This window comes from Leptonychotes weddellii, chromosome 4 (assembly GCF_054177405.1).
Source record: "Leptonychotes weddellii isolate Sample4059 chromosome 4, ASM5417740v2, whole genome shotgun sequence".
Taxonomy (NCBI): domain Eukaryota; kingdom Metazoa; phylum Chordata; class Mammalia; order Carnivora; family Phocidae; genus Leptonychotes; species Leptonychotes weddellii.
The window spans coordinates 59,069,759-59,090,578 of NC_138372.1; the positions used below are offsets into that span (position 1 = coordinate 59,069,759).

Below are 20,820 nucleotides of genomic sequence, written 5' to 3' on the forward strand. Positions count from 1 at the left end.
TTTTTTTTTAAAGATTTTATTTATTTATTTGACAGAGAGAGAGACAGCGAGAGAGGGAACACAAGCAGGGGGAGTGGGAGAGGGAGGAGCAGGCTTCCCGCCGAGCAGGGAGCCCGATGCGGGGCTCGATCCCAGGACCCTGAGATCATGACCTGAGCCGAAGGCAGTCGCTTAACCAACTGAGCCACCCAGGCGCCCCAATACTCTCCAGTTCTAAATCTAAGTTATTTTCACTACCCTTCATTATCCAAGCCCTCCTGAATTCTTTATTCACATCTGTGAATATAAAACATTTACATAGGGGCATCTGGATGGCCCTGTCAGTTAAGTGCTGACCCTTGATTTTGGCACAGGGCATGATCTCAGGGTCATGAGATCAAGCCCCATGCTTTGCGGAGTCTGCTTAAGACTCTCCCTCTGCCCATCTTGCTCTCTTTCTCTAAAATAAATAAATGAATCTTAAAAAACAACAACAACTATTCTAGGGGCACCTGGGTGGCTCGGTCAGTTGAGCATCAGACTCCATTTCAGCTCAGGTCTTGATGTTGGGGGTTGTGTGGGTTCAGGCCCCACACATAAGGCTCTACGCTGGGCCTACTTAAAAAATAAAAATTAAAAAAAACACTATTCTAGGGATGCCTGTGTGGCTCAGTCGGTTAAGTGGCTGCCTTCGGCTCGGGTCGTGATCCCAGGGTCCTGGGATCAAGTCCCACATCGGGCTCCCTGCTCGGTGCGAAGTCTGCTTCTTCCTCTGCCTGCTTGTGCTCTCTCTCTCTCTCCATCTGAGAAATAAATAAAATCTTAAAAAAAAAAAAAAACTATTCTAGATAAGAGGTCTACGACCTTTAGCCTGTTTCTGTAAGTAAAGTGTGTGTGTGTATGTTTATTTTGGGAGAGAGAAAGAAATGGGGAAGAGGGAGAGGGAGAGAGAGAATCTGAAGTGGGCTCCACACCCAGTGCAGAGCCCAACATGGGGCTTGATCTCACAACCCTGAGCCAAAATCAAGAGTCAGATGCTTAACCAACTGAGCCACCCAGGCCCCCTCTATAAATAAAGTTTTATTAGAACATAGCCACACTCATCTGTTTAGATAATGTCTATGGCTGCTTTCTAAATACAATGACAGAGTGGAGTAGTTGCAAAGCGCAGTTGATTCCCAAAACCAAAATTATTTATTATCTGACCATTTAAGAAAAAGTCTGCTGGGCCCTGCTCTAGATTAAAGATACAGAGACATGACAACCAAGTATAATGTATAATCATGAATTAGGTCCCAGAGAAGGGGAAATAAACATTTCGGGGATATTTCTGGGTATAGACAGAAAAATGTAAATACAGATTGTGGATTATATATTTCATTCTATCAATGCCAGACTACTGAGGTATAATAAGGTATTTAAGATTATGCAAGAGAATATTCTTTTTTTTTTTCAGATTTTATTTATTTATTTGAGAGAGAGAGAGTACAGAGCGAGAGAGAGCACGAGCGGGGGGTGGGGGGAGAGGGAGAAGCAGGCTCCCCACTGAGCAGGGAGCCCGATGCGGGGCTCGATGCCAGGACGCTGGGATAATAACCTGAGCCGAAGGCAGACACTTAACCGGCTGAGCCACCCAGGCGCCCCAAAGAATATTCTTCTTTTTAGGAGATACATACTAAAGTAAAGGGTGATGAGTCTACAATATACTTTTAAATGTCTCAGCTTAAAAAAATTAAAAAAGGGGGGAGCGCCTGGGTGGCTCAGTCATTAAGCGTCTGCCTTCGGCTCAGGTCATGATCCCAGGGTCCTGGGATCGAGCCCCACATCGGGCTCCCTGCTCAGCAGGAAGCCTGCTTCTCCCTCTCCCACTCCCCCCTGCTTGTGTTCAATCTCTCGCTGTGTCTCTATCAAATAAATAAATAAAATCTTAAAAAAATAAAAAAGTATATGGGATGGGAAGGAAGATGAGGGTAAAGGGAGAGAGGGAGAGAATATTACAAAATGTTAACAACTGATGAATTTAGCTGAAGGCGATACAGATGCTTACCATACTATTCTTCCAGCTTTTTAAACTTTTATAATTTCCTAAATAAAAACTGAGTAATGAAGAAGCAATTCATTACACTTTGCTACTGAAAAAGAACAGCTTGATTATCCTATGAACACTGAACTTAATTAAATAACACTGAAAAAAAAAACTAGAGGAAGTAAGGCAACATAAAAATAAATGTATTCAGGGACGCCTGGTGGCTCAGTGGGTTAAGTGTCCCACTCTTGATTTTTGGCTTAGGTCATGATCTCAAGAGTCATGAGATGATGCCCCATGTCAGGTTCCACGCTCAGCACAGAGTCTGCTTGAGATTCTCTCTCTCCCTTTCCCTCTGCCTACCCCCCCCACCCCACACTCTCGCTCAAATAAATATTTTAAAATGTTTAAAAATGTATTCATTTAACTATACTGTACAAAGAAAAGGGAAAGAAGTATAGAAAAAACTTAAAAGCTAACCAATATGTTTTCACATGTATGCACGTGTACAAATGCACACATGTATGCACTGGTGAACAGGAGGAAGTAAGAGAAAAAAGAGCAAGACATATGCTGGATATCATTTTCAACAGGATAAAACTATATAAAGTGAATCAGTTCTCAGGAATAACAATCAGGCAATTTTAAACAGCAATATATTCCATCCTAACAACTTACCAGTGTAAAACAGTTTTGGGGGAAATGCTTCAATTTACTCTACACCATCATTTCAAATCATGTATGGTACTTCTACTTTCAGCAAAACACTGAGCTCAATATATAAATGATTGAAGAGAAATTATTTTGATATGAGCAGAACATACATATTTTAAAATCAATTTAGTAAAAGAAAAGCTGTATGATACTTTTTCTTTCTTCATGAAGGGTTTCAAACACAAACTGTAGAACAGCAAAAATTCAATAATTCATAAATGATTTCTCATTTACTATGAAAATCAAAAGTCATTAAGAAGATGAATAAAAAGCCTTTTATGATACTCTGTGTTAAGACAGAAATGAATACCTTAGTTTCTGATAATATGCCTTTCCAGGTATAATGATCAATTCTGCATTGAAAAATAACTAAAAATGCTGAATTAAAGACAAGTTAAGAAAAAAAACATGTACCTGTTTATTTTAAAATCATGGAAAAACTGGTAAGATACTAAGACTTCTTTTATTAATAGGTCAAAATCTAAGTGAAGGCATAAACTGGACCATGTAAGTCTGGGCTCAATTTTCTGTACTTCACTTGCCCAGGAAACAGAAGACAAAGCCACTGAGGTAAGTAGTCTAATAAGAGATGCTCTTCCTTCAGGACCTCTCACTCCCATCCCATAGAAGAGTTGCTTTGTAGGCGCCCGGGTGGCTCAGTCGTTAAGCGTCTGCCTTCAGCTCAGGTCATGATCCTAGGGTCCCGGAATCAAGTCCCACATCGGGCTCCCTGCTCAGCAGGAAGCCTGCTTCTCCCTCTCCCACTCCCCCTGCTTGTGTTCCTGCTCTCACTATCTCTCTCTGTGTCAAATAAATAAAATCTTTTAAAAAAAAAAAAAAGAAGAAGAAGAGTTGCTTTGGGACGGAAAAAAGGAGCAGATAAAAATTTCAACCACAAAAAGCTGTCACCATAAGACAGTCCAAATAATATTACCTGGGTGGCCTTAAACAACCAAAACCACGACTACAGTTTAAAGCAGTGCTTCTGGACTGATGCACACACACCCATCCCCCACCAAGATACCCACAGAGGCAAATGCAATTTTCTCTGGAAGAATACATATTCATCCTAGGCCTCAAAGATAACCCATTAGGAATTTTCCAAAGAAAGTAAAGAGCACCTATTTAAAAATTACCAAGCATACAAAAAAGCAAGACAGAGTAATAAAAGACAAGCTTGAAAACAGCTACAGGGAATAGGAAACTACAAAAACTAAGATGCTTTGAAAAGGAAGCAAATTCAAAAACATTTTTTAAGGATTTTATTTATTTATTTGACAGACAGAGATAGCAAGAGAGGGAACACAAGCAGAGAGAGTGTGAGAGGGAGAAGCAGGCTTCCCGCTGAGCAGGGAGCCCGACGCGGGGCTCGATCCCAGGACCCTGGGATCATGACCTGAGCCAAAGGCAGACACTTAATGGCTGAGCCACCCAGGCACCCCGCAAATTCAAATTTTTAAGATATGATAATTAAAACTAAAAGCTCAATGGGGACAAATTTCCTCTTTCAGAAAATACAGATGACGTAAATTCAGAAGAACCCTTCATTGAAGACAAGCTGGAAAAAATATTTAAAAGCTCTTAAAAGTCACAAAGAGCTAACAGACTCATGAGACGGTACCAAATTAAGATCCATGATAAGATGAAAACCAGAAAGTTAAAACATGTTTGGGGGCACTCTTGCCCTGGAGCAATTTATTGACCGGATTGAAGAGGAAGCTGAGCAGTGTTTTTGATAGCTTAAAATGATAGAAGATTAAAACTGGGAGTGTAGAGCCTACCAAAGGTAGAGGCTCTGGAAAACAAACATAAGCTTTGGTCTTGGATCTTGGAGGACACACCCTCGGAGTAAGGGTGAAAAGGAAGTAAACAGCCCTCTCAGAGTGGACTAGGATATCTCAGTTTGTAATTAACTAGTAAGACTGAAAATGCAGACACACCAAGACCCAGACATCCCATATGTAGTATATAACCTCAAGAAATTCTTGAATATACATAATGGCATGTATTTACTGCAGACTTATTCATGATAATCCAAAACCAAAAACAACCCAAATGTCCACCTAAAAAAAAAAACAACGAAGAGATAAACTGTGGTATAGATATACAGTGGAATACTATACAGCAATGAAAATGAACAAAGTACATCTATGTGTACTAACACAGATGACTATCACAAACGTAATAAATCACAAAAGAGTATATGCAGTGTGGTTCAAAAACTAAACTTTATTATTTAGGGATACACACATAAGTAGTAAGACCTTTTAAAACAGCAAAGAAGGATTTTCACAAAAGTGAGATAATGGTTATCTCCAAGAAAAGTAAGGGAATGTAACTAAGGAACTATTCACAGAGGAGGACTTCTGGAGTACTATCCATATTGTGTATCTTAACCTGGATTGTGGTTAAACAATTATAGGCTGTTTGATTTCATAGTTATTCCGTATCTGCATGTCAATATTTCAATAGTATTATATGTATGAGATATTGCACTTTTTTAAAGGGAAAGTTTTCTAGGAAGAAAATGTTACAGAGAGAACACTTCTACTTCTAGAACTTTAAGATTCACAGAGGAGTCCTGGTTCAAGTCCCAGCTCTACCAGCAACTAACCATGGGATGTTATTCAAGTCATTAAACCTTGGGCCTTGGCTTCCTCAGCTACAAAATGAGAAGAATGGACCAGATAAGTAATTCTAAAAGCTTTCTGCAAAGTAAAATATTCTATGATTATAAGCCATTTGTTCAATTCTGGTCATTCACTGTATAATGCTAAGGGAAATAAGTCAGTCAGAGAAAGACAAATACCATATGCTTCCATTCATAGTGGAATTAAAGAAATAAGCAAAGGAGTAAAAAAGAGAGAGAGAGAGAGACAATCCAAGAAACAGACTCATAACTCTAATAGAGAATAAACTGATGGTTACCAGAGAGGATGTGAGTGGTGGGTGGATGCATGAAATAGGTGATGGGGATTAAGGAGTACACTTGTTGTGATGAGCACTGAGTAAGGTACAGAATTGCTGAATCACTATATTGTACACCTGAAATTAATATAACACTGAATGTTAACTACACTGGAATTAAAATAAAATAAAAATACAAAAAAATTTTTAAAAAAATTCTGGTCATCATTATTTCACATTTTTTCTGAGTTAAAAATGGGCTCACTTAATACTGTATACATAAACACAGCATTAAGTCAATCTTTTCTTCATACAGAATCCTATTTGAGACCTGGGTTTATCAGCTCTGCCCATAGCAAGAAGTATGCCAAGTAACTGATCTAAGGGATAAGTTTCCCCTACTTCACAATGTCTACTCATGATACATTAATGGCTTTACTCTCACAAAGGTTACTTCCAAAATGAAATTATGTGAAATATAATGGCTATGGTTTATGAAGAAATTGGCTGTTCTGGCTGTGGGTCACTGAACAGTGTACTTCCTGAAGGCAAGCATTTTAAGGTGCACCCATGCCACAGTTTTTAAGTATGTCTTATCTCATTTATTATATTGTGCGATCCCTGAAAGGAAGTCCATTTTTCTATTTCTTGTACTGTTCCATAGCACATTAAGATTCAAAAGAGACATAGAAAGTGCTCATAAAGATGAAAGCAAAAGATGAAAACAAAAACCACAAAAGAAAATATAAATAACTGAATAGTTATTTGGGTGACTTTTCAGTGGTTAAATGACTGTATACAGAACACTATTATAATGGTATGTATGCTCTTGTAAGTTTTTTAGGTATGCTAAAGATACATATAGCCTGGGTCCTTTTCCATATGTAAGACTTAGAGGGACAGATAAAAAGCATACTTACCCAAGTTTACGGATGACATGAAGCTGAGAAGGATAGCAAATACTGTAGATGAAAAAAATCAGGATTAAAAAATAACAAGCAAGCTAGAATACTAGACAAGATGAAATTTAACCACATAAACAAAAATATGGTATTGAACTACAAAACAGGCAAACAAATACAGGATGGCATGAACTTGCCTTAACAAGCACAGAAAATTGTGAGCCTCCCAACTGATCCTAAGTTCAATTATGATGTTAAAGTGTGAAGTAGCTGCTCAAAAACATGTAGTATTAGCTTAAACTTGTATGAACCCATTCAAACACTTACCAAGTATGCTCACTGTGTATATAGCACTAAGTCAGCCATTCTGAAGGATACAAGTATAATCAACATGCAATCCTACATCTTAATCATTACAATTAAGACAGTGTGCATGTGTATATTGGTAATTGCTTATTTAAATACTAAAAAACAAGGAAGCTTATAAAATTCCTAGTCAATTCCCAAAATCGACAAAAATTATAATGATTAATATACTGCAAGAGAAAAACATACATAAAATTTGACCAACCATGTTATAAACAAAGTGATCATTCCTGGGAGCCACAAGCACTATTTCATTGAAGAAGTAAAAACCAAGTAAACACTGAAAATTTGTGTATTTCAATAGAAAAGGTTAAGATATTCCAGGTAGAATAAATAGTACAAGGAAAAGCACAATGGCAGGTTAAGTGCAACACACACTGAAATAAGTGATAGTCTAGAGAAAATACATGAGGGGAAATCGAGAACACAAAATAAAAATCTTTAAATGAAAGAACTATAGGTGCGCCTGGGTGGCTCAGTCGTTAAGTGTCTGCCTTCGGCTCAGGTCATGATCCCAGGGTCCTGGGATCGAGCCCCACATCGGGCTCCCTGCTTAGCGGAAGCCTGCTTCTCCCTCTCCCACTACCCCTGCTTGTGTTCCCTCTCCCACTGTGTCTCACTCTGTTAAATAAATAAATAAAATCTTTAAAAATAAATAAAATGGAAGAACTACAGATTCAACAGGACAAGAAATATGAGTTCTAGTCCCATTCTGAGAAGATCAAATAGATGAGCCTATCAGGCTTTCAGTCTCCTCTTCTACAAAATAAGAGTCTCTAAAATCACTTTCCATTTCCAGAATTCCCGGAGATACTGATTGAGCACCTGTATTTAAAAACAAAAACAAAACTCCACAGATAATTCTGAAACATGTCCTTCATAAAGAAATACCATTCTAATGCAATAGGGAGCAGCTGCAACTTTTGAACCATGATGATATAAGAAAATCTTTGCATTTGGAAGGCTAATATGGCTGCAATGTTTAAGATAAACTTGAGAAAATGGCAAAAGAAACCACAGAGAAAGCAATGTAGCCAATGTATAAGATTACATCCTGAACACCGTATTTAACACTGAAGTATACTCAGATGTTGTTAACCAGCTAGGGTTCTGAAAAGCAGAAAAGTTAAAGAAATGTAGATGATCCAAGAGAACATATGAAAGTCTGCTATATAGAAAAAGGAAGAGACCTATTTCAAGTCACCTCAAAGTCAAACTCCCATCACTAAGCAGAAGTTCTAGGGAAGAATCTGAGGCTCAATAAAAGCAGAGATTTCATAAAGTGGTGAGTTCTCGGGGCGCCTGGGTGGCTCAGTCGTTAAGCGTCCGCCTTCAGCTCAGGTCATGATCCCAGGGTCCTGGGATCAAGCCCCGCACTGGGCTCCCTGCTCGGTGGGAAGCCTGCTTCTCCCTCTCCCACTCGCCCTGCTTGTGTTCCCTCTCTCGCTGTGTCTCTCTCAAATAAATAAAATCTTAAAAAAAAAAAAAATCACAAAGTAGTGAGTTCTCTGTCACTGTTAAGTTCAAATAGATACTGAATAATCACCATCAAAGGATACTGCAGAGGTATTGTATTAGGTGGAAATCTGGACAAAACTTATATCAAGGTCATTCCAAAACGAAGTTTCTAAGGATACTAGAAAAGAGCATTTAAAAATTAAATTTCTTCAGTCTGAAAAGGTTATATATTATGATTCCAATTATATGACATTTTATAAAAGATAAAACTATAAGGGCAGTAAAAAGATCAGAAGTTTGGGGGAAGGCAGGAGGGCTGAACATGACACAAAGGTGATTTTTTTATATTAATGAAATTATTCTATATGATACTGTAATCTTGGATGCATACATTATGCATTTGTCAAACCCATAAAACTTTAAAGGACAAAAAATGAACCTTAAGGTATGCAAATTTAAAAAAATCATTTAGAAAGTCAGGGGATCCTAAGAAGGAATATAAACTGATTCAAGATTTAACTGTATTATAAATCTCACTGAGAGGGTAAGAAGGAAAAGGTCCTGACCTAGGTAACTTTGGAGATGAGTGGCATCTCTAAGACTAAAGGCAAAAGGAATTGCACATAAGCACATATTCTAACTGATGTAGTTATTTCCCACAGGTGTAAGAGTTAACAATTCTAATACTGCTATATATTTATATTGGAATTAAACAATTAAATAAATGGGTGATAGATGGCCAAATCTGCCAGTGCTGGATTGGGAATTTACAGATAAGCAAGGGGAGGAGCTAGAATGATCCAGTGGTAATATAAGGGATTAGAGGTAGAGTCAAAATATGAACTCATGTTTAGCTTAGTAGAGATGCAGATGATTATACATAGAAATATTCTATGGAGGGGAGCCTGGGTGGCTCAGTCGGTTAGGCGTCTGCCTTTGGCTCAGGTCATGATCCCAGGGTCCTGGGATGGAGCCCCTCATCTGACTCCCTGTTCAGCGGGGAGCCTGCTTCTTCCTCTCCCTCTACTTGTGCTCTCTCACTCTCTATCAAATAAATGAAATTTTAAAAATACATTTATGGTTATGTGTATATACACAGGTTAGTATACACACACAGACACAGAGACGTACCAAAAATACACCACCTTGATGGGACATAGAGAGCTAACAGATAAGTTCCCAATGGCCAAAACAAAGTAGTACTAAATTATAACCCAAGGTATAAAAATAAGTATTTAAGTCCACACTGATATAAAGAATTGAATGACGAAAGAAAAATCTCCCAAGCAGAATTCCAAATAATGTATGTAGACACTCTGCCCTCAAGGAGAGAGAACCTAACTCCCCACTCCTTAAGTATGTGCTGTGCAGAGTAACCTCCTTCCAAAAAATACAGTATAGAAAGGGTGAGGAAAAAAGAATACAGTGGAGAAACCTGAAAAATACTACCTCAGCCAAGTGATCAAATCAACATCAACAGCACTAAATCATAGTAATAGTATATACCCTTGGTATGATGTGATAAAAATGGCACTTAACCTCTGTGTTCTTCCTCCCCAAACCTTCAATCCCAGCCTAATCATGAGGAAAACATCAGTCAAATTCCAATAAAGAATATTAATACCTGACCAGTACCCCTCAAAACTGCTTAGGTCATCAACAACAAGGAAAGTCTGAGAAACTGCCACAGTCAAGAGAAGCCTAAGGAGACATGAAAATTAAATCTAATTGGTATCCTAGATGGGATTTCAGAACAGAAAAAAGATACTGCGTAAAAACTAATAAAGTATAGATTTTAGATAATAATGTAGTAATATTGATTCATTAATTATAATTAATATATCATACTAATATATTAAAAATAGGGGAAATGGGGTAGGGTGTATAAGGGAATTCTGTAATATAGTCTTGATTTTTCTGTAAATCTAAAATTGTTCTTTAAAATACTATTATTTTTTTTAAGAGAGAGCAAGAGTTCCCACCTGTGCATGAGCAGGTGGGGTTGGAGGGCGGAGAGGAGCAGAGGGAGAGAATCTTAAGCAGGCTCCACAGGCTACATCTCATGACCCTGAGATCATGACCTGAACCGAAATCAAGACTCAGACGCTTAGGTGACTGAGCCACCCAGGTACCCCTTTAAAAGAAAAAAACTGTTTAGGGGGGCCTGGGTGGCTCAGTCAGTTAAACAGCTGCCTTCAGCTCAGGTCATGATCCTAGAGTCCTGGGATCAAGCCCCCCATCGGGGTCCTTGCTCAGCAGGGAGCCTGCTTTTCCCCCACCTGCCGTTCCCCCTGCTTGTGCTTGCTCTCTCTCCCTCCATCTCTCTCTCTCTGTGCCAAATAAATAAATAAAATCTTTAAAAAAAAAACTTTAAATAAAAAATTTAATTTTTTAAAATAAAAATTAAGATAAATCTTGCAGGGGTGCTGGGTGGCACAGTGGGTTAAGTGTCCGACTCTTGGTTTTGGCTTGGGTGGTGATCTCAGGGTCATGAGATCGAGCCCTGCATTGGGCTCTAGGCTCAGCACAGAATCTTCTTAAGACTCTCTCTCTATCCCTCCGCTCCCACCCACCCCACCCCACCCCACCCCCTGCCCCAGCTCTCACTCTCTCCTCCCCCTCTAAAATAAGTAAATACTTTTTAAAAAGATTTTATTTATTTATTTGAGACAAAGAGAGAGTGAGAGAGAGAGAGAGCACAAACAGGGTGAGGGGCAGAGAGAGAAGAAGACTCCCTGCCGAGCAGAGAGCCTGATTGGGGGGCTGTCTCCTGGGACTCTGGATCATGACCCAAGCTGGAAGGCAGACGCTTAACTGACTGAGCCGTCCAGTCACCTCTAAATTAACATATTTTTAATCAATCAATCAATCTTAAAATCTTCCCTATAGCCACTATTGCTTTGCTGTTTAAAATAGCAAAAGGGAAAGTATGTAGTTGAGGTATATATTTAAGTTGCAATGTAAGAATTTAAGACAGCCCATCTAATTATGTTAAAAAATTCATGTTAGCGGGCGCCTGGGTGGCTCAGTTGGTTAAGCGACTGCCTTCGGCTCAGGTCATGATCCTGGAGTCCCTGGATCGAGTCCCGCATCGGGCTCCCTGCTCGGCAGGGAGTCTGCTTCTCCCTTCGACCCTCCCCCCTCTCATGCTCTCTGTCTCTCATTCTCTCTCAAATAAATAAATAAAAATCTTTAAAAAAAAAAAAAAAAAAAAATTCATGTTAGCAAATTTACTGTCATTTACTCTGCTATCTCTGTTCAATATGAAAATCTGTTCAAAATACCTTTTTAGATATTATCTCTATTCTGCTTAAAAGTGGTAACTGCTAGGGGTGCCTGGGCGGCTCAGTCGGTTAAGTGTCTGCGCTCAGGTCATGATCTCAGGGTCCTGGGATGGAGCCCCACACTGGGGAACCTGTACTGCGGGGAGCCTGCTTCTCCCTCTCCCTCTGCCGCTCCCTTTGCTCATCCTCTCTCACTCTTCCTGTTAAATAAATAAAATCTTAAAATAAAAAGTGATAACTGCTAGAGCATTTCAAATGTAAAATCTTTGTCAAATAAATGTAATCTCCAGACTTCCTATGGTTATGCATCTTAAGTCACTAAGTAAGCACAATTCTAGTCTTTTAACTTTAGTGCTTCAGCACAGTAGTGACATTAAAATACCATTATGCCTGGCACAGCAATATACTCTTAAAAAATACAATCTGATGAGGAGGCTGGGGCGGGGGGAAGGGGAGGAAACAGTTAAGAACAATAGTTTCTTCAGTTTGGTATGATATATCAATCACTCATATATATATATATGTGTGTGTATATATATATATATATATATATAAAACAATTATTATAACAGTTATATCACAGTATTTATAAGACCAACATATTCACAGCACAGTGTACTTAAGTAAGTGGTAAAAGTTTTTTTTGTTTTTTGGTTTTTTTTAAGGTGTATAACCATCTGGTAACAGCTAGATTTATATAAAATTTTAAAATCACAAGGTGGAATAAAAATATTTTTTACCTCTTATATTGACACTACTACCTTATAATCTCATTATACTTGTACTACTATTAACTTTACTCTTTGTACAGCTATTGTTTACCTTAGTTGTACTCTTTTTATGAATATTTAGAGTATAATATATTATTATATATTATATTATTTATATATAATATATATTTATATATTATATTAATTATATTTAATTATAATATTATATATATTATATAAATTATTCACATATATGATTATATTTTTGATCAAAACCCCTCTGAAACAGGTATTAGTACTTTATAGATGGCATAACCAAAACGTAGAAAGGTTAAATACTTGTAGATTCTTGCCAGGGTTTTTTCCATAATATGATTATTTACATATCCTAACTTATGTGAAATACTGAGCTTAGACTGTATACACTAGGAAAATCAGCCTATATCTAAAATTCAGAAATGGCTGAAAACCTAAATGAAGCCTTAATTTCCTGCCTTATTTTTAAATAGCAGAATAGTAATAAAATTAGCCTATTTAACAATTCTTCCTATTCACCTACTAGTAAAAATACTAATTCAATAACAGAATGTAACAGAAGAATACCATTTTTTTCTTAAATGGACCGTAAACAGAGTAAGTAATATTTTAACTAAAACATTTGTCATTCATAATTAAAGAAGAATTCTGATAGCCTCAAACAATTATACAAAAACACTTGCCCCTTTCCAAGAAGTCTTCATTGTGTATTTTCTCAATATATATTTAACCCCCTGAAAGAAGTGTAATTTCTTTCTTTCTTTTTTTTTTTAGATTTTATTTATTTATTTGATACTGAGAAAAAGAGCACAAACAGCAGAAGGGGCAGAGGGACAGGGAGCCTGATGCAGGGCTGGATCCCGGGACCCCAGGATCATGACCTGAGACAAAGGCAGACGCTTAACCAACTGAGCCACACAGAAGCCCCAAAATGTAATTTCTAATGTATTTCAAAGGGTATTTTCTTTTGCATAAAGGTTTCACCAACAATCCTGAAAATACAGTCAGGGCTCTATAACAAAAATTATCACTTTTCTCTTTTCAGAGTCTATCCTGGTACCTGGAAACTGGCAACTTATTCAACTTCCTCAAGAAATTTAGCTGTGGAGGGGAGAAAGTAAATAGAAAAATAGTTGAAAAAGTATATGGAGTATGATGATTTTTAAATCAGGAAAGACTGAAACATGTGTAAATGCTGATGGGAAAGGGCCCACTGGAAAGGTTGATTCTGAAAAATAAGAGTAATAACAAACAGAGCAAGGTTCCTAAAAGAAAGTTAAGAGGGAATGGAGCTCAACTCACTGCTGGAAGGCTTAGCCTCAGGTAGGAAAAAGAGATCCCTCCATTTACTTAAAGATTATTTATCATCATCATCACCATCATTTTGAACTGAAAATTTACTACTTATAAGGTATTATGCTCTTTACAACTGCTAGCAGCCCTATATATATTATTACTCTCTTTCTATAAATAAGGAAAGAAACTGAGGTTAAGTAACTTACCAAGGTTTCAAGTGGTAGATCTGAACCCAACTAAGCCTCTCTGCCTCCCAAAAGCATCATCAGTAGGCTACACTCTCACTCATAAACTATGGGTACAGATGCAGATAAGTATGTGGCAAGATGTTGACTGGGGTAGTTCTCCTCTGCTGCCTTTTATTTTCTCATGCAGCAGAAAGCAAGATCACCTGCGGAGTGAGGGCCTGGTGGCTTAGTAAGAGTTAAAAAGATCTTAAATAGTCACAAAGAAAAACGGATCAGGGAAATATGGCAGGTGCAGGCCACCCGAGAGGCTCCACTCTCTAACTGGAAATCATGAATTTATACTGGTACCAGCATGCAGAAGTATGTTTCTCTTCAGTAGGAACAAAGGGAAAGCAATGGGAGAGGGGAGGGAAAACTGTTGGCAAGTGAGCTATGTTCTTAAAGATCAGGCAATCTAAGCCAGGTAAGAAAAGGAGACAAGGGGGCGCCTGGGTGGCACAGTTGGTTGGGCGGTCAACTCTTCATTTCGACTCAGGTTGTGATCTCAGGGTCGTGAGATTGAGCCTGCAGCAGGCTCCGCTCTCAGTGCGGAATCTGCTTGGGACTCTCTCTCCCTCTCCTCTACCCCTCCCCTGCTCGTGTGCATGCTCTCTCTCTCAAATAAATCTTAAAAAAAAAAAAGGAGACAAGGACAGATAAAGGCAAATATACGAAAATTAGAGTTGTTAAAGGAATAAAAAACTTTGAGCATTCTTTCATGTATTTATTTTCCAATTATCGGTTGCCCACCTATTCTGCACCAATTACGAAAACAAAAGGAAAGGCATAATAAACAAATACACTGCAATCACATCTCGAGTGTTATGGGAAAGTAACAGCTTCATAAACATTCTCAAGATACTAAATAATTAATTGAGACACTGGAGATAGAAGAAAAATGTCCGATGGTGAAAGGGAGCAAAATAGTTGAAAGAACCAAAAGCAAGACTCGTGTACCTAAAATACGAATAGGGATGGAAATGGGGTAGTAGTTTAAAATGTGTTTCTCCTGGGGAAAGGGACCAAACCAAATCTAACTTATCTTTATAATATGTGGTGTCTAAGACTAGGCGAAGCCTATGTAAGTACTCAACAGATGTTTGCTGAACTGAATTAAGCCAGAGCAAGAAACAGGAGCCCAGATTACAAGTCTGCTGACTGATAAAAATTATTTCAAAGGATCGTTACTACTGAAGCACCAGCTTTAAGCAAAGGTAACTACCTTAGCACTGAAATACTTATTAGGAAGTCCTAATTTACTGTTCTAGTGACCAACTAGAATTTCACCTACTCTTAAGAACACTTAAAAGTCAAAATAGGTGCAGGTCTTAAACCATTATTTTTTATATGATTACAAGCATGATTAACAAGCTACTGTAATTCTTCCACTCTATCTTTAAGGTAGTTTTAAATTAATTAGTTAAACCTGGGACTCTGAACAGAGATATAAATTACGATGTCTAGAAATGAAAAAATAATTTCTCAAAACCAGAACCACCGATTTCTTCAAGAGCCTGCCAATTTAAGTTTCTGCTAGGCTATTAAGACGTTAGAAAATCATTTTGTAAGAATAATGCCTATTTTCAATTTAATCATCACAAAAGCCATATAATGTGAGTTTGCATTTTGTTGTAGTCTTCAAATGGTACTGCATATTAACTGAATTCCTCCAGAAAGCTGAAAGATTTCAATCATTTCTCAGAATCAAAGAAATGATAGGGGCACCTGGTGGCTCAGTCAGTTGGGCGGGCGACTCTTGATTTTGGCTCAGGTCATGCAATTTCAGGTCATGAGATCATGATCTCAGGTTATCAGAGCATCAGGCTCTGCACTTAGCAGAATCTGCTTCTCTCCCTGTCCCTCTTCCTCTCCCCACACACACTCTCTCTCAAATAAATCTTAAAAAAAAAAAAATCAAAGAAATGATGGAAGATGTTCTCAAGGACCTATGTCTACTATGTCCTATCTTTCCCTCAATATCACCTTCCTCCAGACAAATTTCTCTTTCATCCCACAAAATGTAGGGTCATGGGAGTCTCTTAAAGGTGGAAGAGAAAGTCTGTACAGACATATTTTCTCAAAGCGGTCTAAGGACCACCTACATCCATATTCCCTAGATGCATGTTAAAAACATAGGTGCCTGGGGGCACCTGGCTGGCTCAGTCAGTTGCGTGTCCAACTCTTGGTTTTAGCTAGCATCAGGATCTCAGGATGGTGGGATGGAGCCCATCATGGGGCTCCACACTCAGGAGGGAGTCTGCTTGGGATTTTCTCTCTCTCCCTCTGCCCTTCTCCTCTCCTCAACCCCCGCCCCCCCGCACACAAACACACGCACTCTCTAATATAAATACATAAATAAAGTCTTTAAAAAAAAAAAATCTAGGTGCCTTGTCTATCCCAAATCTAGTAAAACAATCTCTAAATGTAGGCCCAGGAATCTTTTAAACATTTTAAAGAAGACAAGGTAAGTTTTACATGGTTTTAAGTTTCAAAGAGTTTCTTCTAAAAAAAAAAGGAAAATATTTCAAATCTAAGATCTTATTTCTAACCTAGAAACAAAAAAAATCAAAATATCAAGCACCCAAACCCTCTAAATTACCCAAAGTATGAAATATTCATGCAAATATATAAGTACTGATAGTTTCCTTAAAGTTGCAAAACACTTACAAAATACTTGAACAAGGGGCGCCCGCGTGGCTCAGATGGTTAAGCTTCTACCTTCGGCTCAGGTCATGATCCCAGGACCCTGGGATCAAGCCCCACACTGGGCTCCTTTCTCAGCAGGGAGCCTGCTTCTCCCTCTCCCTCTGCCTCTCTCCCCCGCTCATGCTCTCTCTCTCCCTCTCTGTATCTCTGTGTCTCAAGTGAATAAATAAAGTCTTTTTTTAAAAAAAAATACTTGAAGGGCGCCTGGGTGGCTCAGTTGGTTAAGCAACTGCCTTCAGCTCAGGTCATGATCCTGGAGTCCTGGGATCGAGTCCCGCATCGGGCTCCCTGCTCGGCAGGGAGTCTGCTTCTCCCTCTGACCCTCCTCCCTCTCATGCTCTCTGTCTCTCATTCTCTCTCTCTCAAATAAATAAATAAAATCTTTAAAAAATAAAATAAATAAATAAATAAATAAAAATAAAAAAATAAAAAAAAATACTTGAACAAAATGTAAACTACACAAGATTTTCAAAAAGAACCAGTCATTTACATTTTTAGCCCCTTGATATGGCTTATACTATGAAGTCAGAATATTAGGCCTATAAAAAATTTCAGAACAGAAAAAGCTTTAAAGAATCATATTCAAAACTAATGAAAATTTACTCACCAATAAAGTATCTGACATTGTAAATTTTTTTCTCAAACTCTACAGCAAATTTAACCAAAATGTTAGTTTTTATGAAGTTTGAGACTTTCATTTTTCCAATATCAGACTCTGAATGGGGAAGGTGGGGGACAGGGACAAATGAGGACATAGAACCTTGATGATCTTGGCACACACTTTTTCTTACCAGCTTAATTAATATTTCATAAGCATTTATCATCATTTCACACTGACCTTCAAGTGCTGATGATGCCTAACATTTCATATTTCTTTCTTTTGACAAAATGAAAACTTCCAGAAAAATAACTTCCAGTACTCTGAGTACTGGACACATAAAAATATTGACGACCTTGCAATAATTACATATAACACCCATTTTATTAAAGTAGGTGACCTATCTGTTCATTTATCTCCGGCAACTAGCACTCCACTAGCATGAAGAAGGCACTCAACAGACACTTGCTGAATTAGTAAATATCAACTGACACAAATCTATCCCACAGATGGATTAGATCATTTAAAATTCTTAGAAAGTTTTTCAAAAAAAATGTTTTAACTGATTCTAAACTACTTTAAGAACAAATTATTCTATAACATTTAATAATTAAAAATAATTAACCAAAAAATTTAAATTGCTCTTACAAAATATATTTGTTGGCTTTCACTGAATATTTATATATTATGAAGAGTGAAGAAACTGTATCTGATAATTTACAAAGCCTTATTACTCTTCAAAATATATGACCAAATTAATAGAAATATGATCAAAGTACAACATATTTCTGTAAAACCACTTCTCACATCTGCTATTTGGACTGGACCTTTGAAATTCTGGGCCATCTAATGGCCTATATACAATATAAGCATTTCTTATTATTGTTGTAGATTTAGAATAGAGTTATGCTTAATAAATACCAGAACACATCTTATTAGATTCCAAATTAAAGATTAGTGCTCACTTTATTTAAAGGGGCAAAATGAGAAAAAAGGAAAATACATACGCAAAATTTAGAGGTTTTTCCCCTAATAATAAATAAATTCATAACAAAAATGTTTTAATAGAAAAACCAATCTGAAATTTCCCTTAAGTTGAATCATTTAAAAAAAAAAAAAGAAAGAAATTTAGTCTCGGCATTAAATGCTTTGGATGGGTTCTAAAGCTATTCTATATACAGCAAGGTTTCCAAACCTGACTGAATATTAGAATCACTTAGAGAGGTTTAAAATAGAAACAGAGAGATAAATGAGGCTCCACAGGCTATTTAAATCAGAATCTCTAGGGCAAAGCTAGGCATTCATATATTTTTAAAACATTCTAAGTGATTCTAATGTGCAGCCACAATTGAGAATCACTATGCTATGTCAATCCTATAAGGAAATAAAGAGTCATTAGGAATTACCAATATTAGAAAAGACATTGCTACTCACAATTGAGCTAAGTGAATGAAATTAACTGTTAACAACTGACAGGCAAAGATAATGTATAACTGCAATATAATTTTTAAAAATTATCTGTGAGCTAAATGTTTTAAATCTTCATAAATCAAGAAAGTAAACAGTCTGCACCATGTATCAGAAGTAATATTTCTAGTAAGATATGTGAGAACAGGCAACTCAACATCCTCTTATGTTCCGCACCCATTCCCTGGATCACTAACCTTGCTTTTTGCTTTTGAATGTAAATGAATTAAGGTTTTTGAACATCTCAAAAAATTTCAGTATTTGATAGTATGAGCCCTCACTCTCTTTATACTTAAACATATTCCTATGCCTCCTATTTTGTTCCTGGTAAAAAAAAAAAAATAATAGTAATGTTTGCCTCTGTTTAAATTATACACACACAATTTTAATTAACTACAAACTATAAGAGAAAAATTTTTACTTATACTGATTTAACTGAAAAACTTCTAAAGGCAAAGTACAATCTGGTTAGGAAAAATAAGCCTGCATATTAAAAATAGAAACATCATTTATTTTTCATAACTAAGAGAAAAAATTACCTGTGCCACGAAAATCGGTATTTACAGAGTGTGTCCTTATATAAACTATTTAAAATATTCAATGATCTTTACTTTTACCACTTCTTTGGTTATAGTTGGCACATTCACCTTCAATAAATCGTTAAAACATCATCTAGCTGCTGTTAACTTACTGGTCTTTAGCACTAACCACAAAATCCCTAACATAATAGCATGTAGAGATAACTCTTCCATTTCCAGAGAAATGTTAGTATAACTGACATTTCTCTTAAACTAGAAGTTCATTTTCACTTGCATTTAGAGAAGTTAATACTTTCAAATCCTAACCATCGAATGAACTTGTGATGACCAGATCTTAATATAATAAATACTTGAATTTTATTAGAATCAAGAGAAATAAAACTTATTCTCTACTCCTATTTCACTCCTTTAAAAAGAAAAAAAAAGATACCTATCTTTAAACCCTGCTTCCCAGCTCTGCAGAATTAGTTTTTCTTAGTATGTATATGAGTGGGTGGAGATTGAGGAACCACAGTGGTTCATCTCTAGTGTTGATGTTCAGCATGAGGAAGAGAGAACAGGTAGACTTTTTGAAAGAGGAAATGAAATGAAATGTTTTATTAGAATAAAATAAAAACATCCAGGAAAGGGACCTTTCTCTTTCATCCTGTTTTCCTCTATTCCTTGCTGCATTTCCTAACCGCATAGGAACACATACCAAGAGTCTTACTCCTATCTGATATACCAAAGAGGGTACAGCCTACAGACTGACCGCTTATTTCAATACTGAATACACATTAAATTTTTAAAAAATTAGAAACCAGGACCTCCTTCAGTACATTTTACAATCCATTTTTAACATATCAAAAATTTCAAAGGGTCCTTAGACTGAACACCACAATAACTCAACAAATATGAAAGAAGCAGTTAAATCACTGTAGTGGTAACTCTAATGCATAGACTCCATGACACCTTTTTTAAAATACAGGAAGCCCTGCTCCATCCCTGCATGACCCGGGTGGCCTCCCAGAACAGTGTCCCAGCCGCCACCCACAAAGGAGTCAAGTCCACCGGGGGCGCTGCGCAGGGCCCCGTGGGCAAGAGGCTACAGCAGGAGCTGATGACCTTCATGATGTCTGTGACACAGGAATTTCTGCCTTCCCTGAATCAGACCACCTTTTCAAATGGTGCACCTGGCTCGGTATATGAAGACCTGAGGTACACGCTCTCCCTGGAGTTCGCCAGGGGCTACCCTTACAATGCACCCACACGGTGAAGTTCCTCACACCCTGCTACCACCCCAGCGTGCACACCCAGGGGAACATCTGCCTTGGCATCCTGAAGGGCAAGTGGTCTATCCTGTATGATGGCAGGACCATCCTGCTGTCCATCCAGAGCCTGCTAGGAGAACCCAACATCGATAGCCCTTTGAACACACATGCTGCCGAGCTCTGGAAAAACCCCACAGCCTCTAAGAAGTATCTGCAAGAAACCTACTCAAATCAGGTCTCCAGCCAAGATCCTGGACTGTCTAGCCTCTCTCCTTGTGTTGCCTTTTTATTTTTTCTTTAGATGGTCTGTCCTTTTTTTCATTCCTGTCTAGGACTCTGTAGCTTAAGCTGTGGT

General features: G+C 37.6%; 1 protein-coding gene and 1 pseudogene across 15 annotated transcripts in view; one reads left to right on the forward strand and one right to left on the reverse strand.

Moving 5' to 3' along the window:
• The window catches only part of ZZZ3 (zinc finger ZZ-type containing 3), a 101,887-nt gene that overhangs the window by 28,911 nt on the left and 52,156 nt on the right, over positions 1-20,820 (reverse strand). For 12 of the 15 annotated variants that reach the window (XM_031027210.2, XM_031027216.2, XM_031027212.2 and 9 more), the window contains one exon: positions 6,547-6,588. The exons of the other annotated variants lie outside the window; for them this stretch is intronic. In XM_031027210.2, coding sequence (XP_030883070.2) covers positions 6,547-6,588 — 42 coding nt within the window. The remainder of the gene's footprint in view (positions 1-6,546; positions 6,589-20,820) is intronic. 15 annotated transcript variants of the gene reach the window in all.
• On the forward strand, positions 20,204-20,766 carry LOC102749049 (ubiquitin-conjugating enzyme E2 C pseudogene; annotated as a pseudogene).